At 40.9% G+C, this 16,158-nt stretch overlaps 1 protein-coding gene across 1 annotated transcript in view; it reads left to right on the forward strand.

Moving 5' to 3' along the window:
• Window positions 1-424: 424 nt before the first annotated feature.
• NAPB (NSF attachment protein beta) overlaps window positions 425-16,158 on the forward strand; it is a 47,205-nt gene continuing 31,471 nt past the window's right edge. The window contains exons 1-2 of the mRNA XM_067565340.1: window positions 425-549; window positions 15,858-15,937. Coding sequence (XP_067421441.1) covers window positions 452-549; window positions 15,858-15,937 — 178 coding nt within the window. The 5' untranslated portion in view covers window positions 425-451. The remainder of the gene's footprint in view (window positions 550-15,857; window positions 15,938-16,158) is intronic.

The raw sequence follows: 16,158 nt of genomic DNA on the forward strand, positions 1-16,158 counted from the left end.
CCTCTCTCACACACACACTGTCACATGCACACTGTCAGACATACAAGCACAGTCACACACCGATGCTGCCATGCACACCCAGCATCACACGCACAGTATACTCAGTGTGTGACAGACACCATCACACACACACACACAGTCACATACAAGCACAGTCACACACTGATGCTGCCATGCACACCCAGCATCACACGCACAATACACTCACACACTGACACCATCACACACACACACAACTGTCAGTCACACGCACGATGACAGTCTCTCTCTCACAAACACACACACACACAGCCCCTCGCAGTCTCCGCTCCCTGCCCGCACGGCCTACATCTCCCGACACCGCTCTGCCCGCCTCTCCCGGCCGCTCCCGGCGTGCGGGGCGGGGTGGGGTGGGGCGGGTCTGGCGCCGGCGGAGGGAGGCTGAGCATCCCCTCAGAAGCGAGCCGCCGCCATGGACAGCAGCGGCAAGGAGCGCGAGGCCGTGCAGCTCCTGGCCGAGGCCGAGAAGCGGGTCAAGTCCTCGCACTCCTTCCTCAGGGGGCTCTTCGGGTGAGCGGGCCGGGCCGGGCTCTGGGTGTGCAGCGCGGGCGGCGGCGGGAGGGGGGGGGTCGCCTCTCAGGGGTGTGTATCTGAGGGCGGGGTGACGAGACAGGTGTGATCACCGGGGTCGTGTTGTTTGTGCACACACATTCGAGTGTCCTGGCTCGGTGCGCGCGCGCGATGTACAGGAGTGACATGCACCTCCCCCCCCCCCCCCCCCGCTCCTCTTTCACAGTCAGCTGTAGGGGTGCCTCTCTCTCCTTGCGCCATGTTCCTGTGTGCACCCTGCTCATTCACAATCATCCCTATGGGTGTCCTTCTAGAGGTGCCGCTCTCTGATTGGACCATGTTCCCGTGCACACCCGCGTAATTCACAATCAGCTCTATTAGTGCCACCCGAGAGGTTTTCATCTATAACATAAGGATGCCTATGGGCTCCTTGCACAGAAGATGCACAGAAAAATCCCTCTCCTCTTCCCCCAGCCCTGCCCTCAGGACTAAGCTTCCTTCTCCCGACTGTGTTGCTGCTGGGGGGGAGGAGAACAAAACCTTGGCCTTATCTCCTCCTTCCCCGGCTGTATCTGTATAATTTCCCCCCCTCGCCTATATGTTGCCTTGTACGGATGCAAAAGTTCCAGTGCTTTGCAAATAATGACAGTATTTTAGTGTCAAAGCCGGGCGTGGAATCGGATTGATGAGCATTCTGCAGTGATTAAAGCTTTCGAAGGGTGAGATGTGGTTCTGGGGACACATCCTGCATTGACCCCGCTTCCGCTTTCTTTCAAAGTGTGTTGGTTAAAAGACATCATTTTATGTAAGAAACCGCCACAGTGATTAGTGGCTTCTGAAGGAAAGGGGTGAGGGTAGTAGCATTTTTAGACTGTAATCCAGGTTTCTCTATGACGAGGGGATTCACTGTTGATAATCCGCTAGTCACAGTGGCAGTGGCTGCTGCTGCTATGCATTATCAGAGCTTTACAATGGAGAGAAATGATTTCTCCTCTTCCCCTCCCCTCTAATATCATCATCTGATTTGCCACACGGCCGCTTGTGCATCATTACATACATAATCGTAACTTCTGATTTTTAGGCAGTAGTTTATATTTTATGTATGCCTGTTAGTTTTCTAATCTCTCTCCTTTCTGCAGAGACATCATCTGATGCTGAAATTGTCATGTTTCTAGAATAAAGGTTGGCAAGTTTTGTGAACAGTATGGATCAGAAGATCAGTTAATTACCTCACATGTATCTAATCTCATCAGGCTGTTAGTATAATACTGGTATCCTTCCTACAGAAGGCTAAGGGGATTGGAGCCACATTGCTGCCAGGGATGTTTCTTTAATGTTATTGAATTTATGAAGTGAGTCTACTATTCAGGAAACAAGGAAATGAGAGTAAATGTCTCTCATAAAGAAAAAATTGTCTGCTGAGACCTGAGGGAAGGCCTGGTAGGCAGGCTGGAACAAAAGTAGCACTTCATTTTAACATGTCCCTTATGAAAATGTTAATCTCTTAAATATAATTTCTTTGGTGTTGAACAAGATTTAACTCTGAATGGGTTTAGTTTGAGATCATGGTACAAGGCAAGATCTATAGTGAGGTTTTGCCTGTTTGCTTTAATTAATTTTATGGGATGCATTAGTCAAATGCTGCTGTAATCTAGTTTTTAAATTAACATGTACATTCATTCCAATAGCTTGAGTCTTGCCTTTGTAAGGGCTGGTTTATATGCAAAGTTGCACTGGTTTTACTTAAGCTGTGATTTCTTTATTGATTTTTATTAAATTGGTGCAAAAAGAGCTTATTTTGGTTTAACTTAATTCAGTTAGGAACAGGGTGAAGCTAAATTGAAATAAGCAGCTCTTAAACCAAACTAAGTGTGTCCACACAGGAGTTTGCACCATTTTATTAAATCAGTTTAACTAAACCACTACAAGAGTGTGTGTAGACAAGGCCTAAGTATCTGTTCATTTGGACTCTCAGTAAAGCAAATATCATGTGAGGAATTTTGCTCAAGGGTTGATGTTTAAATATTAATACATAATATCTTTTCATCAGTGTACAGAGTAAAGTCCAGACCAGTAACATGTATACTTGTTGTTTTAAATGGGCCAGTTTCACAAAGCTTAAAACAATTATGAGCCAAATCAACTGGGAGGAAAATTTTAATCAGAAAAAGGTGAATGATAATTGGAAATTGTTTCAGAACTCTTCACTAGGTGCCCCAAAAGCCACAATTGAGGAAGAAAACTGTACTGGCTAAAAAACTGACCTGGTTTAGCGAGTAAGTGAAGGCAGATATAAAAAGTTAAAATATAATATATAGCAAATGGAAGATAGGGGAAGTTGATAGTAATGAATATAAATCCAAACCTAGGAATTGTAGAAAATTGATAAGGGAAACAAAGGGAATTGAGGGGAAATCTATGGCCATAAGAGAGAAGGTCAGTAAGGGGGAGTTTTTTAAGCCTGTTAGGAACAAAACAAATCTGAACAGTGGTATTGGTCCATTACTAGATGGAAATGGTAGAAATAGAAATAATAAAACAGAAATGGCAGAAGTGTTCAATAAATATTTCTGTTCTGTATTTGGGTAAAAAATAATATAGACATATTGTATGAGGATGATAACACTCCATTCTTCTAATATCTCAGGAAGATGTTAAATAGCAACTACTAAACTCAGACATTTTAAAATAAGCAGGTACTGATATAACTTGCATCCAAGAGGTTTAAAAGAGCTTGCTGGACCATTAATGTTGATTTTTCAATAAGTCTTGGAACATTGAGGAAGTTATACGAGACTGGAAGAAAGCTAATATTGTGCCAATATTTAAAAAGGGTAAATGGGACGACTCAGCTAATTATAGGCCTATCAGTCTGACATCTGTCCTGGGGAAGATAATGGAGTGGCTGATATGGGATTTGACTAATAAAGAATTAAAGGAGATTGATATAATTAATGCCAATAAACATTGGTGTATGGAAAATAGATACTGTCATACTAACTTAATATATTTTTTTATGAGATTGCAGGTTTGGTTAATAAAGGTAATAGTGTTGATGTAATGTACTTAGACTTCTGTAAGGTGTTTGATCTGGTACCACATGACATTTTGATTTAAGAAAACTAGAATGATATAAAATTAACTTAGCATACATTAAAAGCTGGCTAACTAATAAGTCTAAAAATTAATTATAAACAGGGAATCCTCATTTAGTGGGGCTGTGTTTCTAAGGGTGTCCTTCATGGATCAATACTTATGCTATTTAACATTTTTGTCAATAATCTAGTAGAAAATATAAAATGATCATTGATAAATTTACAGATGATGCAAAAATTGGGGGTGTAGTAAACAGTGAAGGGGACAAATCACTGATGCAGAGCAATCTGGATCACTTGCTAGCCTGGGTACAAGCAAACAATATGCATTTTAATATGGCTACATGTAAATGTATACATGTAGGAGCAAAGACAGCAGGCCATACATGCAAGATGGGGGATTCTATCCTTGGAAGCAGTAACTGAAAAAGATTTGCGGGTTGTGATGGATAATCATAGAATCGTAGGACTGGAAGGGACTTTGCAAGGTCATCTAGTGCAGTCCCCTGCACTTGTGGCAGGATCAGGCATTATTCTAGAGTCTAGACCATCCCTGAGCATTGTTTGTCTAACCTGCTCTTAAAAATCTCCAATGATGGAGATTCCACAATCTCCCTGGGCATTTTTTTCCAGTGCTTAACTACCCTGACAGTTAGGAAGTTTTTCCTAATGTCCAACCTATACCGCCCTTGCTGCAGTTTAAGCCCATTGCTTCTTGTCCTGTCCTCAGAGGTTAAAGAGAACAATTTTTCTCCCTCCTCCTTGTAACAACCTTTTAAGTACTTGAAACCTGTGTGATCCTTTGATGCACAAACAGGAAATCTTGAGTGGAGTGGAGATTATTTTGCCTCTGCATTTGGCACTGATGTGACTGCTGCTGGAATACTGTGTTCAGTTCTGGTGTCCACAGTTTAAGAAGAAAGTCAATAAATTGGAGAGGTTTCAGAGAAGACCCATGAAAATGATTAAAGGATTGAAAAACATGCTTTATAGTGATAGACTCAAGGAGTTCAATCTGTTTAGCTTAACAAAGAGAAAGTTAGAGGTTGACTTGATTACACTCTATAAATACCTACCTGGGAAACAAATATTTGAAAATGGGCTTTTCAGTCTAGCAGAGAAAGGTATAACAGGATCCAGTGTCTAGAAGTTGAAGCAAGACAAATTCAGACTAGAAATAAGGCATGCATTTTTAACAGTGAGAATAATTAATTGGGACAACTGAGCAAGGGTCATGATGGATTCGCCATCACTGGCATTTCTTAAAGTCAAGATTGGATGTTTTTCTAAAAGAACTGCTCTAAGAATTGTTTTGGGGAAGTTCATATAACGTAAGAATGGCCATATTGGGTCGGACCAATGGTCCATGTAGTCCAATATCCTGCTTTCCAACAGTGGCCATTATGGGGTGCTTCAGAGGGAATAAATAGAACAGGTTATCAAGTGATCCATCCTGTTGGCCATTCCCAGCCTCTGACAAACAGCAACCCCTGCCTATCCTGGCTAATAGCCATTGATGGACCTATCCTCCATGAACTTCTCTAGTTATTTTTGGAAGCCCATTATAGTCTTGGCCTTCTCAACATCCTCTGGCAAGGAGTTTCACAGAGTGACTGTGCATTGTATGAAGAAATACTTCCTTTTGTTAGTTTTAAACCTGCTGCCTATTCATTTCATGTGGTGACCCCCTAGTTTTTGTGTTATGAGAAGGAGTAAATTACACTTCCTTATTTACTTCCTCCACACCAGTCATGATTTTATAGACCTCTATCATATCCCCCCTTAGCTGTCTCTTTTTCAAGCTGAAAAGTCCCAGTTTTATTAATCTCTCCTCATAGGGAAGCTTTTCCATACCCCTAATCATTTGTTGCCCTTTTCTGTACCTTTTCCTGTTCCAATATATCTTCTTTGAGAAGGGGCGATCAGATCTGCATGCAGTATTCAAGATGTGGGCGTACCATGGATTTATAAAGAGGCAATACAATATTTTCTGTCTTATTATCTATTCCTTTCCTAATGATTCTCAACATTCTGTTAGCTTTTTTGACTGCCGCTGTATATTGATTGGATGTTTTCAGAGAACTTTCCACAATGACTCCAAGATCTCTTTCTTGAACTAATTCAGACTCCATCATTTTATATGTATAGTTGAGATTGTTTTCCAAAGTGTATTACTTTGCATTTATCAACATGGAATTTCATCTGCTGTTTTGTTGCCCAGTCACCCAGTTTGGTGAGATCCCTTTGTAATTCTTTGCAGTCTGCTTTGGACTTAACTATCTTGAGTAGTTTTGCGTCATCTACAGATTTTGCCATGTCACTATTTACCCCCTTTTCCAGATCATTTATGATGATGTTGAAGAGTACTGGTCCCAGAACAGACCCTAGTGGACACTGCTATTTACCTCTCTCCATTCTGAAAACTGATAATTTATTCCTACCTTTGATTTCCTATCTTTTAACCAGTTACTGATCCAGGAGAGGACCTTCCCTCTTATTCCATGATCACTTATTTTGTTTGAGCCTTTGATAAGGGACCTTGTCAAAGGCTTTTTGAAAATCTAAGTACATTATGTCCATTGGAACACCCTTGTCCACATGCTTGCTGACGCCCTCAAAGAATTCTAGTAGGTTGGTGAGGCATGATTTCCCTTTACAAAAAACGTGTTGACTGTTCCCAATAAATCATATTCATCTATGTGTCTGATAATTCTGTTCTTTTCTATAGTTTCAGCGAATTCGCCTGGTACTGAAGTTAGACTTATGGGCTTGTAATTGCCAGGATCACCTCTGGAGCTTTTTAAAAAAATTGACATCACATTAGCTATCCTCCAGTCATCTGGTACAGAAGCTGATTTAAATGATAGGTTACACACCCCAGTTAGTAATTCTGCAATTTCACATTTGAGTTCCGTCAGAACTCTTGGGTGGATACAGTCTGATCCTGGTGACTTATTACAGTTTAATTTATCAGTTTGTTCCAAAACCACTTCTAATGCCACCTCAGTCAGGGACAGTTCCTCAGATTGTCTCCTAAAAAAAATGGTTCAGGTTTGGGAATCTCCCTCACATCCTCACCTGTGAAGACCGATGCAAAACATTAATTTAGCTTCTCTGCAACGGCCTTTTCTTCCTTGAGTGCTCCTTTATCTCGATCATCCAGTGGCCCTGCTGGTTGTTTAGCAGGCTTCCTGCTTCTGATGTACTTACACTTTTTTTTGCTGTTACTTTTTGAGTCTTTGGATAGCCGTTCTTTCAATTCATTTTTGGTCTTCCTAATGATATTTTTACACTTCATTTGCCAGAGTTTATACTTCTTTCTACTTTCCCCAATAGGATTTAACATCCACTTTTTAAAGGATTCCTTTTTGCCTCTAACTGCTTCTTTTACTTTGTTTAGCCACGGTGGCAATTTTTTGGTCCTCTTAGTATGTTTTTTTTAACTTCAGGTATACATTTAAATTGAGCCTTTATTATGTTGTCTTTAAAAAGTTTCCATGCAGCTTGCAGGGATTTCACTTTTGGCACTGTACCCTTTTATTTCTGTTTAATTAACTTCATTTTTTGTGTAGTTCCCTTTCTGAAATTAAATGCTACCATAGTCGGCTGCTTTGGTGACCCCTCCCCTCCCTCCCCCGGGAAGATAATTTTGTTATGTTATGGTCACTGTTACCAAGCGGTTCAGCTATATTCACCTCTTGGACCAGATCCTGTGCTCCGTTTAGGACTAAATCAAGAATTGCCTCTCCTTTTGTGGGTTCCAGGACTAGTTGCTCCAAGAAGCAGTCATTTAAGGTGTCAAAAAACTTTATCTCTGCGTCCTGTCTTGAATTGACATGTACCCACTCAAGAATCTCCAACGATGGGGATTCCACAATCTTCCTTGGAAGCCTATTCCAGAACTTAACAGCTGTCCAAAGACTCAAAACTTTTCCTAATATCTAATCTAAATCTCCCTTGCTGCAAATTAAGCACCTTCAGTGGACATGAACAGTTGATCACCATCCTCTTTATAACAGCCCTTAATATATTTGAAAACTTATCAGTTCCCCCTTCAGTCGTCTTTTCTCAAACTAAATCATACGGCCTGATCCAAAGCCCATTGAGTCAGTGGGAGTTTTTGAGTTCAGTAGGGTTTGGATCGGACCCACAGTCTTGAAAATATTTTAATGTCCCAAGAACAGACTGTCAAAATAGCAATATTTTTGTATGAAGCCTTGTTCTGTCAAAGGATCAATATTTTCAGCAAGAGATAATATAAGAGGGTCTTATTTTTTCAAGATGCAAATTGTGTTGACAATTCTTCTTTTCCTGACTGTGTTCCTGGTTCTGTAACTGGATTCTTGTGGGGTCAAGGTCTCTCTGTGTGGATTCAGTTGCAGCATCTGAACCCAGATCATCAGCGTTAAAGGTGAAGTTGTTTGGCTGTCTGTGACTGGTGACAGTAAAATATAAAAGTCCCTCTGAAGAGCATTACTAGTCATAAGAAAAATCTTACTGACTATCTTTTGCTGAACTGTGTAAATATTTTGGCTTTCAACCCTTTTCCATGGCTCTTGCTTCATGTTGCTTTCCATGTTGTCTCTAGTGAACCACAGCTGCCTTCCATGTTGTTTAATTTTCACTTTTAATTCTTCTACAATACGTGTTTAATAAGCAAAAGACTTGATGGTTGAAATCCTGGCCATATTGAAGTGTATAGCAGTTTTAAGCCCAGTATCTTTAAGGTTTATAAAGAGGAAAATTAGTCCACAGTGGTTTGTAGAGCCATAAAAACACTAATTTATATTTGTATTATTGAAATGGAGAATTTAACAAAACTTTTTATCTGCCAGAGTGAACAAAGAGTACAAATAGGAATTGGTATTATCTAGTGGCATGACATTTTCATTCAAGATGGTTGTCTTTCATCATCTGTTTTCCCCAGATCACTTCTTTCAGATTTAAGATGTTGTATGTGAGGACTGTAAGGGCAGTTCTCTCTTCTTTCCCTGTGCAATGAGTCCTCTTGAGTCCTGACCCTCATGACTGATGAACGAACATTTGAATTTCACAAATTTCCAGTTTCATACATTTCATTAACTCAGTTAAATAAGAAAAAGGCATAGAACAACACATGAACAATTCAAATGAGAAGTGAGTTCATATCAAATAATTTAATTATCAGATTGATTACATTTTATCAGATATACCAATATTTTTTTTAATAAGCTTTATCTAATAAATTTGAGAAAGTAGCAGTCTTGTTTGGCCATCAACCTCAAAATAAAAGGGCATTATCCATCTCAATGGCAATTGATATATATTCCAGTCAGATGACTGACATGGGGCGGGTCAAGTCATTCCCAAATTGAAGCTACATTTCTGATGTCAACTATGGCAGCCTGCCCAAATTGTTACCCAACCACCAATAATCTCTTCTTCCTTTGCAGCATAGGCTATGTCTATACTTGGTGGTGCAGGTGTGACTCCCAGCTCAAGTAGATGTGCTTGTTCTAGTTCTCATCAGGCTAGCATGCTAAAAATAGTAGTGTAACTGTAAGACAGGCAACGGCAAGTGGTGGCATGGGGTAGTGCCCTGATTACATGCCCATGGGTTCCGGGCAGGTTTGTAACTGCAGCAGCTGGACCGTGCCACCACTCGCTGCTGCCTGTGTTACTGCAGTTATAGTACTATTTATTGTGTGCTAGTGTGAGTGTGCCTACTCGAGCTGGGACTCTCACCTCCAGTTCTAAGTGTAGATCTAGCCATAGTTCCATTCCTATACAAGTGAAGATGATACAGCTTGCTACACATGTATACATAATGGCATAAATCAATGTAAAACGTTTTCTATTAAACAGTCATTCACAAGAAAGCGCTGTTATAAGTCCTTTACATAAAATTTGTACTGCCAATTTAAAAAATGTAATTACTACTGCTATTTTTATTTGATAGTATACCTTAAAAGAAAATACTGAGATACAGAAATTAAGATTTAAAAAGATCCATGGGTCAGAATGAATATTGTTGTGATGAAATATACATTATTTATACTTGATGAGAACAATATGTATGTGTGTATTACGTGGACAGTGTAAGAAGTATGGTATCTTTAACTAGTTATTTCCTTGCTTTTAAGTGCTTAGGTTTCATAAATGTGGTAGGTAATTCCAATGTTGTCACTTAGGAACTTAAATGGTTGTTTAAACAAAGGATTTTTTTTTTTTTTAAGCTTTGGTAGATATTGCTACATCTTTCTGCTCATATTGCTCAATGTCTACAGGTATTTGCCCAAGCAAGGCTAATTTTTTCCATCACTTATCTTCTGCAACCCCATTGAGTTAAGGAAGAACTTGACCCATAAGTAGGAAAAGTTCTCTCGGAATAGACATTTTGGTTCAAATTATGTTCTTGATTCCAGATTCACATACGTTGTATTCACACAATCTCCATTGACTTCACAGGGCTTATTATAGAGGGTATGGGTAGCCACCTCTATATTTAGGTTTTCTGGATTTACACTCGTGTAGTTGAAAAAATATGCTCCTTTGTTTCTTTCTGTTAAACATTTTCAACATATCAATCTTGCCTATACAGAGATGACAATTATGTTTATTACAATGGCAGCATCTAAAAATTCCATAAACTAATCTTGGAGTAGAAAAGGGAATGCCAAAGATGCGGCTTATCAGAAATTGAATGTTTGCTAACTAGTGGGAAGTGTCTGTTTAATAATACTATGCATTTACAAAGAGCTTTTATTCACTGAAATAGTAAGATTCACATATCTGTTAATGAGGCTTCAGCTTTCCTGTAACTTTGGGGGCAGAACTCAGACACACAATTTTCCTTTTCTTCAGCATAGTAAAGTCTTGTAGGTAGGTAGTGAAAACGATTTAATCTAACATATAACTGAGATTGAAATGGCTATACACACAGAGCACTTCCTGATTTACTAGTCAATATAGCTTGCAGGGTTATTCTCTGGAAACAGTGTCCAGTGGGGCTTGCACATCAATTCTGAAGTATCCTGTGAAGGAATACATGGAGAACCAGATGGCCACATTGCAGATTTTTTTCTTACATGTGTGAGTTAAGTGCTTTTTAAACACTAAATAACTGAACTTTCCAGCACCTTCATATCCTGTCTACTTAAGTATCCTATCTGTTTTACAAATGGGTAAACTGAGACAAAGTCACTTGCGTGACTTCATCATGAGGTGACACTGAGGCAATGGTACAGATGGAGATAGAGGTCACAATTCAACAAGTTACACAAACCACACCTAATTTTAAGCATGTTAGTTGCCCTGTTGAAGCTGAATTTGGGGCCAGAAGCTTCAAGTCTTGGCTCACAGTCCTCTAAACCAACGTTCCTTAAATTTTCCTAAGAATTTAGAGAACCAGAATCTACTTCCAGTCTTTACACAAAGCTCACTTTGGTGTTTGATGGGTCTGTACATGGACCAAGGGGAGAGCTATAGAAATTGTATGGCCTTTAGTGCTAGCAAACTAAAAGATAATATTGAAAACCATTGGATCAGTGATACCGGAGAAACTAACACTTGATTTAATTCTAGCTTGCGCCACAGTATCTGCACCAGTGAAGTGTGTTTCCGATTTGTCTTTATTTTCTATTTGCTTACTCTTAATACTTTATTTTGAGTCCACAGGAGACCAGGTTATATGGGCATTCCAAGCATTCAATGTCAGATAACTACATGTAGGTTTCAGAACCTGATCTACATTAATAATTAGCTAGCTTCACAGTATAAAACATTCACTGTGATAAACTCTGCTAGATTGTGGATTCCACAGCTTGGAACATCCATTAGTACTTTGTCTGGCTAGTTTGGATTCTTTCCTTGGGGAGTGTCTTGTGTGTTATCACAGTTGCCGTCTGAGTGGAAGTTAGAGCGAGTTTTTCTTTTAGGGTTTATATTTCAGTAGTTGGTCTTCTCTGTGGGTGCTGGACTCCCTCTTCAGCTTGGGATTTTTTTCTTTCCCCCGCCCACCCAAAGTGAGAACAGGAGAATGTCCTCAACGCACTGAGGCAAAGACTAGAATTCTCCATCCACTGTCTGACAAGATTCCCTATGAAATGTAGTGCACCATAACCAGCAAGCTATCAAATACAATTCTAAATGAGGCTGTAGCAGTTCTTAGATGCTTTGGGAAGCTCGTTGTCACTTTAGTGATTATAAGTAAGTAATGGGCTCAGTCTTGTAGGGGTATGGAAGAGTGTTGTGAGTGTTGCCTGATTTCTGGGTGTTTAGTAATTTGAATGGGGTTATAGGCTGGCCAGTTGATCTGATCAGAAGATAATGAGGTTCTAGTCCCGGAATCAGGCTCCAGAAAAGTTTTATAGGGACCCCCAGGGTGCACGACAGGAATGCTCACACTGATAACTGAATCTGTTTAATTTTATAAGCTTTTATTAAGATAACATAAAATGATAGACAAATGACTGATTAAAAGAAAATGAATAATCAAATGAATAATGGATAGGATTACATTCTTATTCTAAAGACACATGTGATGTATATATTTATACTGTATGCTTTGGATTAATATACTCACACCCTTCCCTGATGACCTGGTTGAGAGAGAGGTCCAGTTCCTCAACTCTTGAGTGGAGGGATGGAGAGCTAGGCAATACCTGAGAGCTAAGAGCTATAAGGCTAAGACTAATGCTACAAATAATACTAAGTATAAACAAAAAACAAAAGGTCTTAACACACTAACTAAAAGAAGTTTCAAGAAGGAGTAGCTGACGATCACCCCAAGTAACCTGGTTTGCCCCTTCTTATACTCTGACCAGTATGGGTCGTCCCAAGTCCAAACGTGGATTCTTCACCCCCAAATTATTAGGGTACACTTATTCTATAGGCTGGCAGGTTCGTGCGTATTAATGACATATCCATATCCTTTCCTGATGGTTCCAGATGGTTCGCTTATCTCACCTTTGTTATTTCTGGTCCTTCTGTGGGTTTTGTGGTATATCTGTGAAGTTTACTCAGGGCAAAACTGAGACAGCCCCCCGTCTTGATGCCTCCTGACTTATCTAGGGTAAAGGTTATAGCCATATATGTCTTATCCTTTAATTAAACATTACTTGTCTGGGCCAAAGGTCCTGAACGTATTTATACTAACTGCCTTAGCTTTCATACAGGATTACAGCTATAATGCTTCAATATGAATCTATGACTCTATTATAATAAAACAACAATACTTACATCTATAAGGAAAAGTGTGTGTGTGTATATGCAAGCAAGCAGGCTAGTCCTATAGGCTACAGAGAGAGCAGCGCTGAGGTGTAGGTAGCTGCTGGTCAAAGCGCTTTGTTAATCACGCTCCAGTAAGTTAAAGTAGGCTGAGGGGGATCTGCAATCTGGTGAGCCCACAAGAACAATGTTTGCAGTCACTGGATTGTGCTTTAAATGCTGAATCCTGGCTTTACTTATGACCTTCTTTCCCCCCAGCACTCCTCCCATCACGCCTGTTCCCTCCTTTCTTCTGTTCAGCTGTGCTGTGTGCAGTGCCGGCATACTGAAAGCAACCTTTCCGCACAGGCGCTCTGCAGATGGTGAGTGCTGGGCACCCATGCTTCTGGATGGTTGTGCTTCCTGCAGGGCCCACCAGTCTGCAGGATCAATTCCGGAAAGGTCATTAAAGCTATGTCTGCACTGCAGCTGGGAGTGAGTTGCCCGGGTAGACAGACTTGGATTTGCCGGGATCGAGCTAGCTTTAAAATAGCAGTGTGGACGTTGCAGCTCAGGGCTGGCGCTTAGGCTCTCAAGCCGAAGGGGTCGGGTGGGCTTGAGACTCTGAGCTGCAACACCCAGTGAATGTGCTAGCTCAAGCCCCTCTAGTCCAAGCTTGTCTGCCTGGTCTGGGGGCTCGCTTCCAGATGCAGTGTAGATATTCCCTATGATACTGTCCTACAGCTCCCCAGCCAGTTGTTCACCTCGGATTTTACAGCAGGAGAGCAGATGAATTGTACTAGAGTGCAGGTAAGTAACCTTAACCAGCTCTTTACGAAAGAGTGTGAATTTCCTAACATTAAATGCCTCACACATGCAATAATCTTGGAGATTCTGACATCTTGCAAAGGTAGGCAGTTGCATATTCTATCTCTAAGCGTCTTGAATTGATTCTTAATGAATGAACATCAAAACTACTCCATTTAAGTGTTCCTCCAGTCATTATAGTGTGGTCTGTCTCTCTACCTACTTTTATGGTCGCTATCACTGTAGTATCTGCAGTTTATTCTCACAACACACCGGTGAGGTAGGAAAGCATTATCCCCAATTTTTACAGGTGAGGGAATGCAGGGGCAGACTATATAAAGTGACTTGCCAAAGGCTGCACACATTTTTCAGGTAAGCGTATAAGAAGAACATATCTTGGCTTGCCCTTTCAAAAATGGGTTTTCATCTAATCTACAGCACCACGAAGCAAGACCAGATGAGATTTATTTCTCCTTCTAGGAAAATACTGATTAGTTTTCCTCTTGCCAGTTACCGCTTGTGATTCTTCCCAGCCTTGCCCATTAGGGAGTCAACTTTTACCAGAGCAAAGTAGGTATTAAATACTTCCATTTTGATCTGATGCCATCCCCCCTCTGCCCCAAACACACACACGCCACCCCTGTTGCACTGGTGTAAATGACCATCTAACATGTAAGGCCCTGGAGAAGCAAGCCAGTGTTCTCAAGACTCCCTGCTGTCCTGAATTACAGAGCATAGGCAAATCTTTAGATTTTGGGGGTTGACTCCAAAATTCTTCTATCTTTTCCTTTCTCCCTTGTTTAAGGCCTTTATCTTGGAAACTTCAGGCCTTTCAAGGGTGCCTGGCTTCATCATATGCAGCAGCTCCCTTCCTGTCCAAGGCCTCAAGATGGCAGAGAGCCCTAAAGGAAGGGTAAAGCCAGAAGATGCTTTCTCTGTTCACTTTCTCCCCAGTCCTGCTTATAGAGGAAATTTTGCTGCTTCTGCTCAAAGGACAGTCTCTCTTTCTCCCCTGCACAAAGGCATCCACTTGGCTCCCTCAGCGCCTCTGGCAGTAATGTCCAGTACAGCTACCAACAGCACAGCTTCTCCTTGCCCCTAACACAGCAGCTCCAGGCAGAATGAATTCCAGTGGGAGACTCCAGCACGGCCTAGCTGCCGGTTCCAGCCTGCCTCCTTCAGTCAGGCTTTTGGCACTGGTTCCAGCAGTCCCTCCAGCCTTGGCCACACTCTCTGACCCAGGGTCGCCTCTTCAGCCAGTCCCAGCACTGTGGGTTTTAATCGTTGTCATTGTTCCTTGTATATTGTTGATAAACAATATTGATAAACAGCAATGTCTCTGTTTTCCTTTTGGAGTGAAAACTTCCAGTATGTTGTTGTTTGATTACAGCTAGGCAAATGCTGGTGAGGAAAAATCTGCAAGCATTTGCTTGAATTTAAAGAGGTTAAGCCCAGGAATGGGAGTTAGGTGCCTAAATACTTTGAGGGCCTGGGCCTGTCTTGGACCTCTCTGGTACTGCTTCATGTTCCCCTGCCGGGAACGTCCTCGTAATCCAGTTTTTATTGACACCAGTCTTTGTGAAAGGAAAATCTGAAGCTCTTATGCTTGAGTATTTGTGCTGGAAATGGTACGTTTTATAAGGGTTGGAACTTTGTGTGACACATCATAGGAACGGACTTCCCAGAAGCCTAGCACAGAGGCAATTAAATGAACAAAACAAGATTCTGACCAGCCTCTGTGAAGCTAAGATCACACATTCACATGCAATTATTTTCTGGGAATGAGATGAGAGAGAATTCAATTTATACTCTGAACCAGCCAATATGTTTTATAATAGGCTAACTTTCACAAATGATGCCTTAGACATCAGGTCTATGTGGCCCAGAAAGAGAGAAGTTTATAGTTCCTGGATTCTGGTTCCACTCCTGAGCAATTTGATGCATTGGTGATTTCTTTAAGGCCTTTTCCTGATTATCAGAATTACTCATCCTACCAAACCATGTGATTTATATGAGCCAGCACAGATAACTGAGCTGTATAACAAATGGGATGAGCTGTCCATTTATGTAACCAAGTTTGGAAAGACCAGGTCACCAGAACAAACCAGAATACAAAAATCCCAAACTCAACTCTGAGGTTTTAAGCCTACCCCCAAATAACTATATTTCAATGCAGTGCAAATAGTAATTGAGTGACTTGCATGTTTTTAATTTCTCTAGGGGAAATTCAAAGGTAGAAGAAGCGTGTGAAATGTACACCAGGGCTGCAAATTTGTTCAAGATTGCAAAAAACTGGAATGGTGAGTACTGTTTGTTTCATTTGTAAGGTTAGTTGTAGGAAATGCTTCAAGCCCGAGATTCTTGTGAGAGAGAAAGATCATGCACCAATTGTGCAGCTACATGCAAGCAAGCAAATTAAAGCCTTGATGGGGGGGAAAAATGTCTATGTATCAAGGTGGATGGTGGGCAGCCTTTGTTTTTTACACCTGCGCTTGTGCTTTTTATCTTGCATATTTTGGGT

The sequence above is a fragment of the Emydura macquarii genome, unplaced genomic scaffold (genome assembly GCF_026122565.2).
Source record: "Emydura macquarii macquarii isolate MOO-44397 ecotype Brisbane River unplaced genomic scaffold, CSIRO-AGI_Emac_v2 contig_2676, whole genome shotgun sequence".
In the NCBI taxonomy this organism is placed as follows: domain Eukaryota; kingdom Metazoa; phylum Chordata; order Testudines; family Chelidae; genus Emydura; species Emydura macquarii.